Here is a 16,286-nt window from a genome sequence, read left to right on the forward strand (position 1 = left end):
GGCTGGACCTTGTTTCCAAAAGTGGTTTGTACTCCACCAATGAAGCCAGATGGAAGAACCTTCCATTAGCACTCTAGTCCTTGGCTGGGCTGCTCTCTGGAGCCAGATCAAACAGCATCCCAAGGAGGAGCAGGGGGCCTTTGAAGTCAGCTGTGCTGAGCTGTCCGGGCAGATCAAAGCCTGCAGAGCAAGCCGCTCTAGACCCAGATGAATTTTGTATCAGCCTGGGTTGGTGAGCCTCTTGCTCTCTAAGGGGCATGAGGCGATTGATCTGAGCCCGCAATTGATATTCTGGCCTCGTAAGAAGGAGCAGTCCTTGCTGGATGCCATTTGAAAGGGAAAGGGAGCCATCTTTGTGAACAGACAGAGCCCCAGGGTGTTCGTTGTCTCTGTTCCTGCTTGGTGGCTGGGCTGGATCACGTGGCCTGGCCAGTGGGAGGGAAGGAGTGAATCAGGACCTGGCTGCAGAGCGGGCATCTTTGATAGCATTCCCAGGTCAGAGATGGAGTGCTTTTGTGCTGAGGGCAGCCTGGCTAGCTGCCTCTGGTTCAGCTCTCCTAGCCTGACTGATAACTGTCCTTGGGTCTAGATGGTGGATAATGAGACCTGGATTTGTGTTTCTTCAGCTTCCTACATGACATGCACCGTGAGCCCTTAGGCCACAGGACCTTGGCAGCCCACAGTGGGCCTCTAGCTAGTGGCAGTGGGTTGTGCCTGGGGTGAGACATATCTCAGGAGGAAGCAAGCGGGGAGGTGAGGAAGCAGTTGGCATAGGGCCTCATAGCAGAAAAAGCACAAGCCCGAGTGGGGCCCAGGAGCCTTCCTCCCTAGAGGCTGGGCACACACGGTTATCAGCACTTGGAAAAGCAGACAGTTCTAGAGTAGAGGTCTCAGGATGACTTTAGCCATGGGCCCTAGGATCGTCCAAGCAACAGGTAGGCACGGGTGTGTTTGCTCTTCAGAAGCAGATGAAGTACTTGGAGCAGCAGCAGGACGAGAGCAAACAAGCCCAGGAGGAGGCACGCCGACTCAGGAGCAAGATGAAAACCATGGAGCGGTGAGCCCGGAGTTGGGGACTCCCTCTGCCCTTGCTCCTACGGCCCCCAGAGGGCCCAGTTCTTAGGACTGCAGTAGGGGTTGGCACCTCTGTGGCGCAAACCTCCGTAGGCCATGTGGGGTTCAGGCCAACTGGGTGTGGGCCCAGGTGTCCTCGCTCGGCCTCGGTGGGCTCCTCCACTTTCCATGGGGCCCCTTGCCTCAGTCCTCCCTCTTCCTGTTGCCCGTGGCCCGGTGACCTGGCAGGTCTTGTGCTCCAGAGACCTTTCTCCAAGGATCCCTGACATTGAGGACCTGTCAGCACCCATCCTTCCCCAGCAGAGTCCCTGCAGCTGTGTTCAGCTCTGCTGTGGGGCCTTCCTTTGGGTAGACCCGCCTGCTGAAGCATGCTGGCAGGCCAGGCTGTCACCATAGCAACAGCAGCAAGGGAAAGCCGAGCTGCACTGGGTACCTACCCATCAGCCTCCAGGTTGTAAATGCCGTGGGCTGGGTGTTTTTCAGGATCGAGCTCCTGCTCCAGAGCCAGCGGCCCGAGGTGGAGGAGATGATCCGAGACATGGGTGTGGGGCAGTCCGCCGTGGAGCAGCTGACCGTGTACTGCGTGTCCCTCAAGAAGTGCGTACTCCGGCCCCTGTGGCCCAGTCCGGGAGCTAAGCCCCGGCCCCTCTCTGCTGCCCGTCTCTTGTAAAGCAGAGCAGGCAGACCTAAGGGGCGGGCTCCGGAGCTATGCTGCCTCAGTTTGAACCCTGACCCCACCTCTCACCGTGTGGCCACGAGCCAGTTTCTTGGCCTCTGACCCACAGCTTCCTGAATGGAGATAGTAATAACTTGCCTCATTGGGTTATTGAGAGAATGAGTGTGAATATAAATGTTATTTCTAAGAAGGTTGGCACCACTCTCTGGGCTATAAGCCCCATCGTGATAAATGGAGCCTGTTTCCTATCAGCACTCACTGACTCTGCCTGACTTGCATCAGAAACTTTGCTACTGTGGATGTGAGGTTGGGGAAAGGGGGCTACTTGGCTGACAGGCACGGAGGATCCCAGATGTCTCCTATGAGGGCCAGATGGTATAGGGGGCCTCTTCGTGAGGGCAGGGCTTCCTGCAAACCCTCTCCAATCACCAGTGCCTGCAGGACAGGCAGGGAACAGAGACTCCCCTGCTCTCCTTGCAGGACCCTCCGCAGCACCACGCTGCTGGGCTCAGGTGTCAGAGTAGGAACGAGAACTGGCTGAGGGGACAGCCTGGGCTTTGCGTTTGTTCGGTGCTGTGGTGCAGTCTGACCAGCAGGGTGCCCCATTCTGACATTTCTTTTCCTGGCCCCCTCATAGAGAGTATGAGAATCTAAAAGAGGCGCGGAAGGCCTCAGGGGAGCTGGCGGACAGACTGAAGAAGGACTTGTTTTCTTCCAAAAGCAAGGTAACGGTGGGGAGCGGAAGGTGAGGGGAGCGGGGGCTATCCTTTTGTCGTGCTCGGTCCTGTCTCCTGAGCAAAGCCGTGGGGCCTGTTGGTGCAGCAGACTCCACGGGGCCTCTGGGTGATTCACAGAGACTGGTTACTGGGCCTTGGCTCTGGCTCTGTGGCTTGTCCCCTTAGGGTGGCGGGTCATGCAGGCAGCCCCCCCAGTACGTGCACACTTACGCTCCCTTCTCTCCTTCCTGGCTCCGGGCAGATCCCGAATGTGACAGTGTTAGAGGCCCGCTTTTGTCCCAGGCCCAGAGTAAGAGGAATGTACCTGGAACCCCATTCAGTCAGCATAGCTGCTTTATCTCTGGGCCCGGTGCATCCATGGGCTGTCGGGTTTAGAACGCAGCCCTAGTTCCTGGGCAGCTCCAGATGGGCATGGACAGGCCCCACAAAGCCACAGTCTCCCCATGTGTCCTCAGACTCTTCTGGACCCTGGGCTTCTGTGAGCATGCACTGGGTAGCAGCGGGTGGGGGCAGAGCACATGGCCACCTGCTGGCCTGTCCTTTACTCCCTATACTTTCTTGTAGTTGCAGACAGTCTACTCTGAACTAGACCAGACCAAGTTGGAGCTGAAGTCGGCGCAGAAGGATTTACAGAGTGCTGACAAGGAGATTGTGGTAAGGAACATCCCTGGCCAGACGGGAACGAGGGGTCGTTTGTGTGTCCTCCGAGAACCTAGAAACCTGTGCCCCAGTCTGTGGCGGTGGTTCTGGGTTCCCTGTATCCTCCTGGGTCAGAGTGGGTCAGGATGTGTACCTTGGCCCTGATTTGGAACCTGGGCCTCCTCAGTAGGGGACAGACAGCACCATGGGTCTTCCCCTACGGCCTGTCCTGTACCTATATCCCCAGGGATATAGCCTCACCAGAGGAGAGGCTTCACCAGAGAGGGGTTCTGAGGCCAGGTGATCCCGGGGGTTCAGGATGTTGGGGGTTCAGGCCTTGCTCTGTTCCCAGTGGGCTTGCCTGTCGTGCATGTTGTTCATGTCCTTGACAGTCTCTCTGGACTTGCTGCTTCAGCCTTCCTTTCACACTCTTCTCTTTCCTTCCCCAAGAGCCTGAAAAAAAAGCTAACGATGCTGCAGGAAACCCTGAACCTGCCACCCGTGGACAGTGAGACTGTCAACCGCCTGGTTTTAGAGAGGTTGGTTGACTTGCTGGGGTGGTGCAGGGGTCATAAGCTGGAAGAAGTCCCTGGTAAGGGTCTTCACTACTCCTGGCTTTGGTCGGGTGGGTGGTCCATGTGGGCCTGAAGGCTGTGGGCCTCCTGCCCTGGGACACAGCCAAGATTTAGTTGGAAAGCAGCTTTGAGGCAAGTTCTGGGCTGACAATGAAAGGCTAAGGTAGGCCAGAGAGGACCTAGGGATGGGTAGGGAAGGGGCAGGAGTGTTGACTGTCCTCACGCATCCTATTTATGAAATGCTTACCAAATGCATTTGTCTGCCCCAGTTTCTGAAACAAACATGAAACCAGTCACCAAAATAAATTCGCTGGTCTCAGGAATGTGTGCATTAAAGCTGCCGGCAGAGGGAGCCAAGAGGCAGAGGGATGGGTGTCCCTGCCGGGACTGGCTGCCCCATTCCTCCTGAGTGTTTCACAGAAGCCAAGCTAAGAGCATCTCTGGGCTGTCCTAGCTGCCCAGCTGATGGCCCAGACGGAAAGCACATAACCCAGTGGCCCAGCCTTTTATTTGAGCCACTTTTCAATGTCCTTTGGAAAATCATTATGCTCCTTCTTCCTCACATCCAATCAGTTGCCAGAGTCTGCCCATCTAACCTCTGGGGTGCCTCCTAATCCTATCTAACCCTGGCCGCCACCTCCAGGTGAGGCTAGTGACCCATCCTCCGCTCCTCCTGTCTGCCCAGCTTATCAGCCCCCGGCTTCACGTCATTCCTCCCCCCACCAAACACTCCCAGACCTCTTGGCACTGTGCCTAAGGCACTCGTGGAGCGAGCCCATAAGCACACACCCGGCTATGAGTAGCCCGGGAGCCGCGTCTTGATCTGTGTTCCTCACCACCAGCTTCCTTACACATACATTCTCTTCCCCACACCATACTACCTGGTGAGCATCTGCACCGGGGAGCGAGTGCCAACAAGCCAGTGTCCTCTCCTTCTCGTTTTACCTTTAGTTCCTCATCCGTACTCTTTCCTTTTTACCTCAGACCCTCCAGTGTCTCTTCACGGAGCTAGAGCTGCCTGCCCCCCGCCAGTTTGGGTTGGACTGAGAAATGGCTGTGGGAGTCTGATGGGCACATGACTCTCTGTGAGGTCCAGTGTGTTGCTGATTTGGACAAACTAGACGCCATGTCTGGTCCTTCCTCCCCATTCCACCCTCAGAGCCCACTGGCCACGCTGGCTTGGAAGCCCCAGGTAGCACAAGGGCGCTGTCAGGAGCTTGACTCATAGGGAGCCGATAGTCTCGAAGACCATCTCATGTGGTCAAACATTTAGAACTCAAACTGCCTCAAGGCAGGAAGGAAAAATCCTTTTCCTAGCCTATCAAGGCTGCTATCGACAAGCTCCACAGTGCTCCCTCCGCTTCCCACTCCGTGGGCCTCAGGGTATTTCTACACACATGTGCTCTGTGTCTGGCATCCACAGTGAGGGAGGCCTCTAGGCTCCCAGGGACTTTGCATACCTGCCTTTGCTTACTTTCTTTACCACTCCACGCCGGAGCGAGGCCTAGACTTCTTTTTTTTTTTTTTTTAAAGATTTTATTTATTTATTTGACAGAAAGAGAGACAGCGAGAGAGGGAACACAAGCAGGGGGAGTAGGAGAGGGAGAAGCAGGCCTCCCACAGAGCAGGGAGCCCGATGCAGGGCTCGATCCCAGGACCCCGGGATCATGACCTGAGCCGAAGGCAGACGCTTAACGACTGAGCCCCCCAGGCGCCCCGAGGCCTAGACTTCTATAACCGGTTCTTACTGAGGGCGTGCTGCATGTCAGGCCCTCTCAGTCCTCTTGGAGCTTGTGTTCCAGTGGGGTAGACAGACTGCAGGGTTAGATGGTGAAGCCCCAAGATGGCGAAGCCCCAGTCGCCCCCGACCACACACCACGACAGGCCACATCCCATGACAAGAAAAGAGGCGCTTGTGCCATTTGCATTTAGAGGCTTCAGTGAGGGGTGAGCCTGGCTGTCAGGGCTGGGGCACGCGGGAGCCACCAGGGTGTGCAGCTTGGGCTGGGGGTGTGCGTGTGTGGCGTGGCTGTGGAGAGCGGGGTGTGATGAGGCTTGTTGACCCTCTGGGGTGGGAGACAGTGGCAGAGGACTTGCTGGGGTCGGTCGATAGTGGCAGAATTAACAGAGACTAGAGAAATGTTGCCATGAGTGCTTCTGGCTGCCGCTTTCTGCTGTGGCTCCCAGAGCAGGAAGCAAAGCAACCTGCATGGCATTGGTTTGAGGTAGGCTTGTGCAACCTTTGTTTTCACTTGCAGGCAAGAAGGGGTGGAGCTTCCAGGGACCTGGCCAGGGAAAGGAAGAGATAGTCCAAGCTTCCCACATTGCTTACCCACCCGAATCAGTGCACGTAGTCCCCTTTCCTCCCATCAGCATGCCCCAATGGGCCCTGGCCAGAGGCTCATACCCTCACAGTGCATCCCTCTGTCCTAGAGCAGTGGGAGTAGGGCTTTGGGCAGCCCCGATGACAAGGTCCCTAAGGGAAGGAAATAGAGGATGTTCTTGGGGCTGCCCTGCCACTCCCCAGAGTTCTCTGACCACAGGAGCTAGGGAGACCCACCAGGACTGGGTGGGCTAGAAAAATCCTAGTGGCTGCAGTTTTCTAACAGAATACCACCGCCCCCCCCATTATAAAAGTAACAACACATTCATTGTTGAGAATTTGGAAAATACGGACTTAGCGCAGAGGTCGCTGTTGACATGTGGTTTATTTTCTTCTAGTCTTTTCTCTGTATGTGGGGAAAGGGGTGGGGGGATGTGTGTGCACCAAAATTGTACTTTCCATAGAGTTGTTTTCCCAAATTACAGTGGTAAAACATACCTAACAAAATTTAGCAACATTTTCAAGTGCACAATTCAGTGGCATTACATACATAATGTGGTCTCCTCTCCACCAGCCACCTCCAGAACCCTTTTCACCTTGAAAAACTGAAACTCTACTCATTAAACAATAACTTCTGTTTTCCAGCCCCTGGCACCCACCATTCTACTTTCTGTCTCCATGATTTTGACTACTCTAAATCCCTCATATAAGTGGAATCATTCAGTATTTGTCTTTTTGTGACTGGCTTACTTCCCTCAACATAATGTCCTCAGGGTACATCCATGTTGTACAGGTGTTAGTATTTCCTTCCCTTTTTAAAGCTGAATTATATTCCATTGTATGTATATACCACATTTTGCTTATCCATTTGCTGGTGGATGGACATATGGGTTGCTTCCGCCTTTTAACTGTTGTGAGTGTGCGGCTATGAACATGGCTGTGCAAATATCTCTTCGAAATCCTGCTTTCAGCTCTGGATGTATACCCAGAAGTGGAACGGCTGGATCATATGGTAATTCTGTTTTTAATTTTTTGAGGAACTGCTGTACTGTTTTGCATGGCAGATGTACCATGTTACATCCCCACCAACAGGACATAAGGATTCCAATTTTTTTTTTCAAGATTTTGTTTTTAAGTAATCTCCATACCCAACATGGGGCTCGAACTCATGACCCTGAGATCAAGTCGCCTGCTCCACACATTGGGCCAGCAGGGCGCCCCAGGGTCCCAATTTTACCACATCCTCACCAACACTTGTTATTTTCTGTTTGTTTGGGGTTTTTGTTGTTGTTGTTCATAGCAGCCATCCTCGTGGGTGTGAAGTAGTATCTCATGGTAGTCTTGATTTGCATCACCCTAGTGACGAGTGACGTTGAGCATCTTCTCATGGGCTTACTGGCCATCTGTAGATCGTTTCTGGAGAAGTCTATTCAAGCCCTGTGCGCAGTTTTGAACTGGGTTGTTTGTTTTCCATTATAGAGCTTCGGTTCTATCTGTATTCTGGATATTAGTTCTTTATGTGAGAGATGATTTGCAAATAGTTTCTTCCATTCTGTGGATTGCTTTTTTACTCTGTTGACAGTGTCTTTTTTTTTTTTTTTTTTCAGATTTTATTTATTTGACAGAGAGAGACACAGCGAGAGAGGGAACACAGCAGGGGGAGTGGGAGAGGGAGAAGCAGGCTTCCCGCCGAGCAGGGAGCCCGATGCAGAGCTTGATCCCAGGACCCTGGGATCATGACCTGAGCCAAAGGCAGACGCCTAACGACTGAGCCACCCAGGCGCCCCGACAGTGTCTTTTTAAGATTTTATTTATTTATTTGTGAGAGGGAGAGCATGGGGGCAGGGGGGAGAGGGACAAGCAGACTCTGCGCCAAGCCCAGAGCCCAATGTAGGGCTCGATCCCACAATCCCAAGATCATGACCCAAGCCAAAACCAAGAGTCAGATGCTCAACTGACTGAGCCACCTGGGTGCCCTGATTGTGTGTTTTGATGCACACAATTTTAAATTTTTTTGAAGTCCAACTTGTCTTTTTCTTTTATTGCCTAGTATACAGAGTTTTGTATTACTTTTTAAATGTAGTGTATGAGCATTTCCCCATGTTATTAAGTTTACTCTCCAGAAACACTACTTTAATGTCTGCATCATATTCAGGGTGTGAAAGTGCCAGCCCCCTGGGGAGTCATTTGACCATTTCCAATATTGTGCCATTTGCCATCTATATCAATCTGTGGTCACATCTCTGGCCCCTTGCTCTGCATTCTGAGAAATGAAGTTGTTTGGTCAAAAGGCAGCCTTTTGTTTGTACACTTGGGTTTTGTGTGTGTTTTGCTTGCTTCCTTCCATGTCTTGAAGACTTTCACTGGTCCCATGACTGAAGCACTAAGCCAAGTGGTTTTTTTCTGTAGAGATTCAGGCTTCCTTGCAGGATGGCCCTGAGCCAGGTGTGGGCTCCAGACCCCTGGAACCAAGCCATCTCTGATGCTTCAGGGACTGTTGTCCTTCTGGACTGCCATGGTGGTCCAGAGTAACCGGGCCAACTCTGCCTATAGCCCAGCCCCCATGGAGATGCTGAGCCTGAAGCTTCGCCGACCAGCCTTTGGTGATGACATTGACCTCAACGCCACCTTTGATGTTGACACGCCTCCATCCCAGCCCTCCAGCATCCATCATGGCCGTGCCAAGAAGCTCTGCCAAGAGATAGCACAGTAAGTGGGAGTCCCTGGCCCTGTCCACAGCCTCGAGGGAGGATGACCAAGAGGTCTCTGCAGGCCCTGCCCTCATCACTCCGAGTGGCTGATAGGGCAGTGAGGGTCACCTGGGGTTGACCATGACTTTGATTCTGACCTCTTCTTCCCTCTCCTGAGTACTCTGTGCAAAGCTCTTCTCTTGCTTGTTTTAGTCATCACTGCCACCCTTTAGGCAAAGGGGTTGTGATGTGAGTTGGAGAGAACATAGGGGTCCCAGTAGGGGCAGGTCTGGGTTGATGATGTTGGAAGGTGTGTGTTCTCCCCATACCTTGAATGCCTGCCCACTAGAGTCCTGAGCCAGGGACTCTGAACTTCCTCTTCCATTGTGTGCCTCTTTGGCTCATGCTTAGAACCATCTCAAATCATGGAGCCTAGGGCCCCACCACCTAAGGGGGTATCCCGCAGGGGCAGGTGTAAGAAGCTGTGGGGAGCTGCAGTGGGATGGGTGGGACCTGCACTAGGGGCGCAGTGGACTGGGAATGGCAAGTTGTCTGCTTGGCCAGGCAGGCCAAGTATGGTTCATCAGGGAGACGAGAACTACTCCCGTAGGTACGTGTAGGTATACGCTGCTCAGGTAAGGGGGTCAAGGGTAGAGTGGGTTTCCTCCTAATCGGAGACTTTGGACATGAGAGAAAGAAATTGAGGTGTTAAGCAGTGAAGGTGGGAGAGGCCTGGGGAGAGGGCAAAAGGGAGAGCTAGCTGGACTCTCCACCTCTCCCCACCGTTGGGGCTGGAGGCACCTGGGCCGTACAGGGCTGGGCCTGGTAGCCGTGGAAAGCAACCCTTGGGTGTGCGGGCTGCTGTCAGGGGACCTACGAATGCCTGCTGCACGCCCTGGCTTCTTCATGTCGTCTCTTTAGCTGTAAAGGGTGAGACATTTTTATCATCTTCAGGGCCTGCAGGGAGGCTAAGGGAACCCAGGATGCTTCCACCTTGGATCAGCCTCCCCAGGGCCAAACTCGCAGCAAGTGGACAATCTTCCCATGGTCATCATGTAGCCTCACCACGGTCTATGGGGGCAGGAGTGGTGGGGTCCAGAGCTGACAGGCCCAATCTTGCCTTTGTCCTCATGGCTTTGAGAAGCCACAGGGTCAGCCTTAGGTTACCATCCTTCTACCCACCTGGGAAAATACCAGGAAAGGGTATTCAGCTGCTAGTGTCCCCAGGAATTGGATGGAAACACTGTGTCTAGTTCTGGAGCTGGGAGTGGATGGCCAGGGCTTGGGGCCATGATCAGTTCTGCCCCCAGACCCTGCCTGCACAGATTATCTAGGAAGATGACCTAGTCCTGTGTGAGGGGAGCACTTTATGAGCTCTCTACCGAGGGTCTTAGGGTGGTGGTGCCCCTCTCTGGGCAGATGCAGCTAAGTGTGAGCTCATGAGGTGCCTTCTGCCTGTATCAGGACATGACTGGCTTTCCTCCTGTGGCTGGTGGATCTCCATCCCCACATAGAGCCCAGGACACGGTGGGGTGCCTCAGGCCTTGGGGAGCATTCACATTGGCTTGGCTCCAAGTGGAAGCCACAAGATTGGAAAATGGTCCAACTTCCCCCTCCCCACTCTGGCAGCTGTGACTGTCCAGCTCTTCACAGACCTGCACTTGGGGTGCGGCTGACCGAGAGGCCTTGCCCAGCACACAGCCATTACAGCAGCCGTGCCCCATGGTGGCTCCCTGAGGGCCGTGTGCTGAGCCTGGCTTGCCCGGCCCTGTGTCTTGCTCACCTGCCTCTTGCCTTCATGTCTCGCTCTCGCAGCTCTCCCATTCAGGACATCCCCAAGAAGATGCCCAAAGGCCCCAAGCAGGTAAGGCTTCCCAGAAGTCAGGCAGTCACCATCCAACCCTTGCCAGCACCGAGTGTGAAGCTGGGCTTCCGAGCGGGCAGGGTCTTGCCGGAGCCCTCTCACTCCGGGCCCAGGACTGAAACGCTTCGGAGCTACCTGGGAACTCTACTCGTTAACCTTCCTGCCTCCGGGTGAGGCGTCAGAGATCCTGGTCCTGTTCCACCACCACGACCCGCCCCCTCCTTTGCTGCCATCAGGCTCATCAAGTCTGGCTTTGGGGTCTCCCCTCCAGGAGTCCCAGCTCTCACTGGGCGGCCAGCACTGTGTGGGAGAGCCAGATGAGGAGCTAGCTAGTGCCTTTCCTGTCTTCATCCGGAATGCCGTCCTAGGCCAGAAACAGCCCAAGAGGGCCAAGGCAGAGCCCTGTCGCAGCAGAGATACCGTGAGTATGGCTTCCCACGAGTGGCAAGTGCCAGCCCTCTTGGGGGGCCAGCCCCCTAGCCTATTAACCTGGCCCACTCACTTCTTCCTTCTACTTTAGGTAAGGACAGGCTTCGATGGGCTTGGAGGTCGGACAAAATTCATCCAACCTGTATCCTTGTTCTGTGACATTGGGCTGAGCTGAGCTAGCCACACTGTCCCTCACCCGTAACCCCAGCCCCAGCCTGGCAGTGGCTACAGCCTCAGCTGTGTGGAGCTGGACCTCCCTCAGGACAGCAGAGCTGCCCACCCCCCAAGCCTAAGCCTTTGCTGCCCAGTCTCCTCTTTAGGCCTCTTCCTTGACGGCTTCTTCAGACTGACACGACGATGATCCGCCCACTGCCTGTGAAACCCAAGCCCAAGACTAAGCAGAGAGTGGGGGTGAAGAAAGCGTTCCCTCCTTCCCAGGCCAAGCTGGACACCTTCCTGTGGTAGTGAGAACAGTGAGCCGGATCAATGGCCAGATACATGCCTCCAATTCATAGGCCAGGACTGGCTCAGCAAGGGGTTTGGGGGGCAAGACCCCACTTCGAGGACCAGCGCCAAGGGCAAGGGTAGACAAAAAGATGGGGGTGAGGGTGAGTCCCAGAAACTGTGCTTTACCTGCACTTACCCTTCCCCCCCCCCCCCACTGGGTCTACCATACTGGGCCTATGTGTGGCTGCTGAAGTGAGACCAGCAGGACTTCCTCCTTGTCAGAGGCTCCTGTTTGTGGCCAGATGTGGCTGGGCTGCTTCTGATTCTCCAGACTAAGGTCTTTTATTGACTGTGTGGACCAAAGTGCCTGGGGCTTCTTGGGCAGCTTCAGCCTGCCCAAGCTTCTGCCTGCTTCTGACGTGCTGCTAGGCATGGCCAGAACCGAGCAGGATGGGGAATGAGGGGATCATGGTGGGGAGAAGATTGGGGGGGGGGAGATTTCTATGTAAAATAAAAAAGATAGAATTTTTTCTTCATGGCTCTGGGAGTATGAATTTGCATCAACACTTTGGCAAACCATTTGGCATAATTTTCTAAAGTAGGGCCTTCGCCTAGACTCAGACTCAGTAGTCCTACCCTTAGGCATGTGCCCCCTCCTAGGGCACAAGGAGACTCCAGCAGGAATGAGACCACTGCCGTTTTGTCCACAGTCCAAGCTGGGCACAGCCCAAATGCCATAGGCTGGAGAGCAGTTGGGTTAACAGGTGTAGCCATACAGGGAACTCCCAGCAAGCAAAATAAATAATCAGTGACCTTTGAGTCTTAACTTCAAGAGCACTTTCTCCGAGACTTCCCCTTGTGACCTCTAGCTTGGCTGAGGTCTCCTACACTTCCCTTTCTCACCACTGCAGGGGGGTTCATCTGTCTCTGCGGGGCCCAGCACGGGCCTGGCACCGGGAGTGAAGGTGAGTGCCCTCATGCTTCGGGCCGAGCATGCCCCGCTGCCTCTAGCGCACCTGGAGGAGCATCACGGAGAGAAAGTAATGCTTGGTTATGGGAGCTGGAGCCTCTGCTGCCACCTTGAAGCAAGGTTTGATGAGGGGAAGTGCAGCCTCGACTTAAAGGTGCAGTCGGCGGCGGCCTAATAGCCAGCCGAGTGATCTTAGGCAAACTAGCCTCTCTGTGTCTCGGCTTCTTTAAAGTGGGGACAGTAGCACTAACCTCCCAATTGTGAGAACCTGATGAGTCAGCGTTGCAGGTTAAGAACTTAAGACCCCTAAGGAAATAATGCAGACTCAAAAGACAAATATTGTGTGATTTCACTTAAATGAGGTATCTAGAATGGGTAAATTCAGAGACAGAAGTAGAATAGAATAGAGGTTACCAGGGCCTAGAGTGAGGAGAAAATGAGGAGTCCTTACTTAATGGTTAGAGAGTTTCTGTCTGGGGTGATTTGTTTTCTTGCTATATAAACTACTCCCCCACCCCCCACTACCCCAGCTTTTAAAGAATTCCAGTACAGTTGGGTGCCTGGGTGGCTCAGTTGGTTAAGCATCCAACTACTGATCTCAACTCAGGTCTTGATCTCAGGGTTATGAGTTCAGGCCCAGCATGGAGCCTACTTAAAAAAAAAATTTTTTTTTTTAATTCTAGGATAGTTAACATACAGTGTTTTATTAGTTTCAGGTATATGATATAGTGATTCAACACTTCCATACATTACTCAGGGCTCATCACAATAAGGGTACTCTTGATCCCCTTCACCTATTTCACCTACCTTCCCTCTGCCTGGGGTGATTTTAAAGTTTTAGAAATAGATAGTGGTGATGGTTACAAAACAGCTATGCTAGACCTAAATACAAAGAAGTGGAAAGAGCGATTATAATCAACTATTTCAGAACTCTGATACCTGATTAGACAACTAGGAAAGTACTTGATGGAGGAAGAGCCAGGCTTGAACCAGCCACCATCCCCTATTCCTCATGGTGGTGGGGATAGCAGCTCCAGTTGCAAAAGCAGCTGACTGGTGCCAGAGCAGGAAGTGGATCTGAGGTTGTCTCCAGGTAGATGGTCTCAGAATTGAGTTGAATTGCAGGACGTGCAGTTGGCATTGGAAAATTGCTTGGTGGTATGGAATAAAATACACACTTAGGAATTAGTGTCAGAATCCTAAAAAACAATAGAGAAGATCAACAAAACCAAGAGCCGCTTCTCTGAAAGGTCAAGAAAATTGGCAAACTTTTAAATAAATTGACTAAGAGAAAAAAGACAAATTATCAAAGTCAAATCAAAATGGGGATGCTGTAACCAATTTTACAGAAATGGAAAGGATTGTAACAGGATATTGTGAACAACTGTACACCAACAAACTGGATAGCCTAATTGAAATGGACAAATTTGTAGACACCCAAAAGACAGTATCCACATAGTAAAAAAGCAACCCAAAGAAAGGAGAAAGTATTTTCAAGTCATATATCTGATAAGGGATAATATCCAGAATATGTAGAGAACTTATAAAACTCAACAACAAAAACCCAATTTGAAAATGGGCAAAAGACGATGAGATACCACCTCACACCTGTCAGAATGGCTAAAATTAACAACACTGGAAACCACAGATGTTGGTGAGGATGCAGAGAAAGGGGAACCCGCTTGCACTGTAGGTGGGAATGCCAAAAGGTGCAGCCACTCTGGAAAATAGTATGGAGGTTCCTCAAAAAGTTGAAATAGAACTACGCTACGACCCAGCAAGTGCACTACTAGGTATTTACCCAAAGGATACAAAACTACAGATTTGAAGGGGTACATGCACCCTACGTTCACAGCAGCATTATCAACAATAGCCAAACTATGGAAAGAACCCAATGTCCATCGAGTGATGAATGGATAAAGAAGATGTAGTATATACGCACAATGGAATATTACTCAGCCATCAAAAAGAATGAAATCTCGCCATTTACAAGGACATGGAAGGAGCTACAGTGTACTATGCTAAGGGAAATAAGTCAGAGAAAGATAAATACCATGTGATTTCACTCATACATGGAATTTAAGAAACAAAACAAGAACATGCCGGGGGGAGGGGGGATAACAAACCATGAGAGACTTTTTTAAAGATTTTATTTATTTGAGAGAGAGAGAGAGAGAGCACGAGCAGTGGCAGGGGGAGGAGGGGAGGGCAGAGGAGGGTGAACAGGGAGCCTGACAAGGGGCTCAATTCTAGAACCCTGAGATCATGACCTGAGCCGAAGGCAAATGCTTAACTAACTGAGCCACCCAGGCACCCCACCGTGAGACTCTTAGAGAACAAACTGAGGGTTGATGGAGTGAGGGAGGTGGGGGATGGGTTAGAAGGGTGATGGGTATTAAAGAGGGCACTTGTGATGAGCACTGGGTGTTGTATGTAAGTGATGAATCACTGAATTCTCCTGAAACCAATATTGTACTGTATGTTAACTAAAAAGAATTTAAATAAAAATTTGAAGAAAAAAAATGGGCAAAAGACTGCAACAGACATTTCTCCAAAGAAGATATCTGAGTGGCCAATAAGCACATGAAAAGATGCTCAATATCACTAAACATTAGGGAAGTGCAAATTAAAACTACCATGAGATACCACCTCACACCCATTGGGATGGCTACTATCTAAAAAACAGAAAACAAGTGTTATGGAGAATTTGGACAAATTGGAACCCTTGTGCACTGTTGTTGGGAATGTCAAATAGTACAGCCACTGTGCAAAACAGTATGGCAGCTCTTCAAAAAAACTAAAAATAGAATTACCATATGATCCAGCAATTCCACCTCTGCATACATACCCAAAAGAACTGGAAGCAGGATCTCAAAGAGATATTTGTACATCCATGTTCATAATGCCATTATTCACAATAGCTAAAAAATGGAAGCCACGCAAGTATCCATCCACCAATGAATGAATAAGCAAAATGTGGTACATACATATAAGGACTACAATGTGGCTTTAAAAAGGAAGGAAGTTCTGTAATATGTTACAGTATGGATGGACCTTGAAGATATTTGCTAAGTGAAATAAGCCAGCCACAAGAAGACAGTCTGGCCCTGATTTCTGTACCTAGTACATATGACACACCCAGTAAATGTTTACTGAATGAAAAAAAATTACATACTACTTCACATTCTTTAGGATGGGTATACATCAAAAAAAAAAAAAAAAAAAAAAAGGAAAAACCAGTATTGGCTACAATGTGGAGAAATAGAAATTTTGTACACTGCTGGTGGAAAACAGCTGTTGGTCCCTCAAAAAATTAAACATTGCCATACAACGCAGCAATTCGACTCCCGGGTATGTACCCCAAGGAATTGAAAACGAGTACCCAAATACATTTTCAAGAATGATCATAGCAGGGGCGCCTGGGTGGCTCAGTCGTTAGCGGCTGCCTTCGGCTCAGGTCATGATCCCAGGGTCCTGGGATCGAGCCCCGCATTGGGCTCCCTGCTCGGCGGGAAGCCTGCTTCTCCCTCTCCCACTCCCCCTGCTTGTGTTCCCTCTCTCTCTGTCTCTCTCTCTGTCAAATAAATAAATAAAATCTTTAAAAAAAAAAAAGGGGGCACCTGGGTGGCTCAGTTGGTTAAGCGACTGCCTTCAGCTCAGGTCATGATCCTGGAGTCCCAGGATCGAGTCCCGCATCGAGTCCCGCATCGGGCTCCCTGCTCGGCAGGGAGTCTGCTTCTCCCTCTGACCCTCCTCCCTCTCATGCTCTCTGTCTCTCATTCTCTCTCTCTAAATAAATAAATAAACATCTTTAAAAAAAAAAAAAAAAAAAGAATGATCATAGCAGCATTATTCATGTCCC

At 51.4% G+C, this 16,286-nt stretch overlaps 1 protein-coding gene and 1 long non-coding RNA gene across 4 annotated transcripts in view; one reads left to right on the forward strand and one right to left on the reverse strand.

The window, feature by feature from the left end:
* Positions 1 to 6,997, reverse strand: part of LOC118546669 (uncharacterized) — a 23,527-nt gene extending 16,530 nt beyond the window's left edge. The window contains exon 1 of the long non-coding RNA XR_013449854.1: positions 6,038 to 6,997. This is a non-coding gene — a long non-coding RNA (uncharacterized LOC118546669). The remainder of the gene's footprint in view (positions 1 to 6,037) is intronic.
* The window catches only part of TRAIP (TRAF interacting protein), a 21,053-nt gene extending 9,563 nt beyond the window's left edge, over positions 1 to 11,490 (forward strand). The window contains exons 6-15 of one of the 3 annotated variants that reach the window (XM_036109545.2): positions 963 to 1,057; positions 1,558 to 1,671; positions 2,388 to 2,475; positions 3,052 to 3,141; positions 3,577 to 3,665; positions 8,578 to 8,733; positions 10,530 to 10,578; positions 10,947 to 10,999; positions 11,099 to 11,149; positions 11,353 to 11,441. In XM_036109545.2, the coding sequence (XP_035965438.1) occupies positions 963 to 1,057; positions 1,558 to 1,671; positions 2,388 to 2,475; positions 3,052 to 3,141; positions 3,577 to 3,665; positions 8,578 to 8,733; positions 10,530 to 10,578; positions 10,947 to 10,999; positions 11,099 to 11,102 (738 nt within the window). In that variant the 3' untranslated portion in view covers positions 11,103 to 11,149; positions 11,353 to 11,441. Of the gene's footprint in view, positions 1 to 962; positions 1,058 to 1,557; positions 1,672 to 2,387; positions 2,476 to 3,051; positions 3,142 to 3,576; positions 3,666 to 8,577; positions 8,734 to 10,529; positions 10,579 to 10,849; positions 11,000 to 11,098; positions 11,150 to 11,352 lie in introns of all 3 variants that reach the window. The other 2 variants (XM_036109542.2, XM_036109543.2) reach the window with 2 other exon arrangements.
* The last annotated feature ends 4,796 nt before the right edge of the window (positions 11,491 to 16,286 follow it).

The sequence above is a fragment of the Halichoerus grypus genome, chromosome 1 (genome assembly GCF_964656455.1).
Source record: "Halichoerus grypus chromosome 1, mHalGry1.hap1.1, whole genome shotgun sequence".
NCBI classification, from domain to species: Eukaryota; Metazoa; Chordata; class Mammalia; order Carnivora; family Phocidae; genus Halichoerus; species Halichoerus grypus.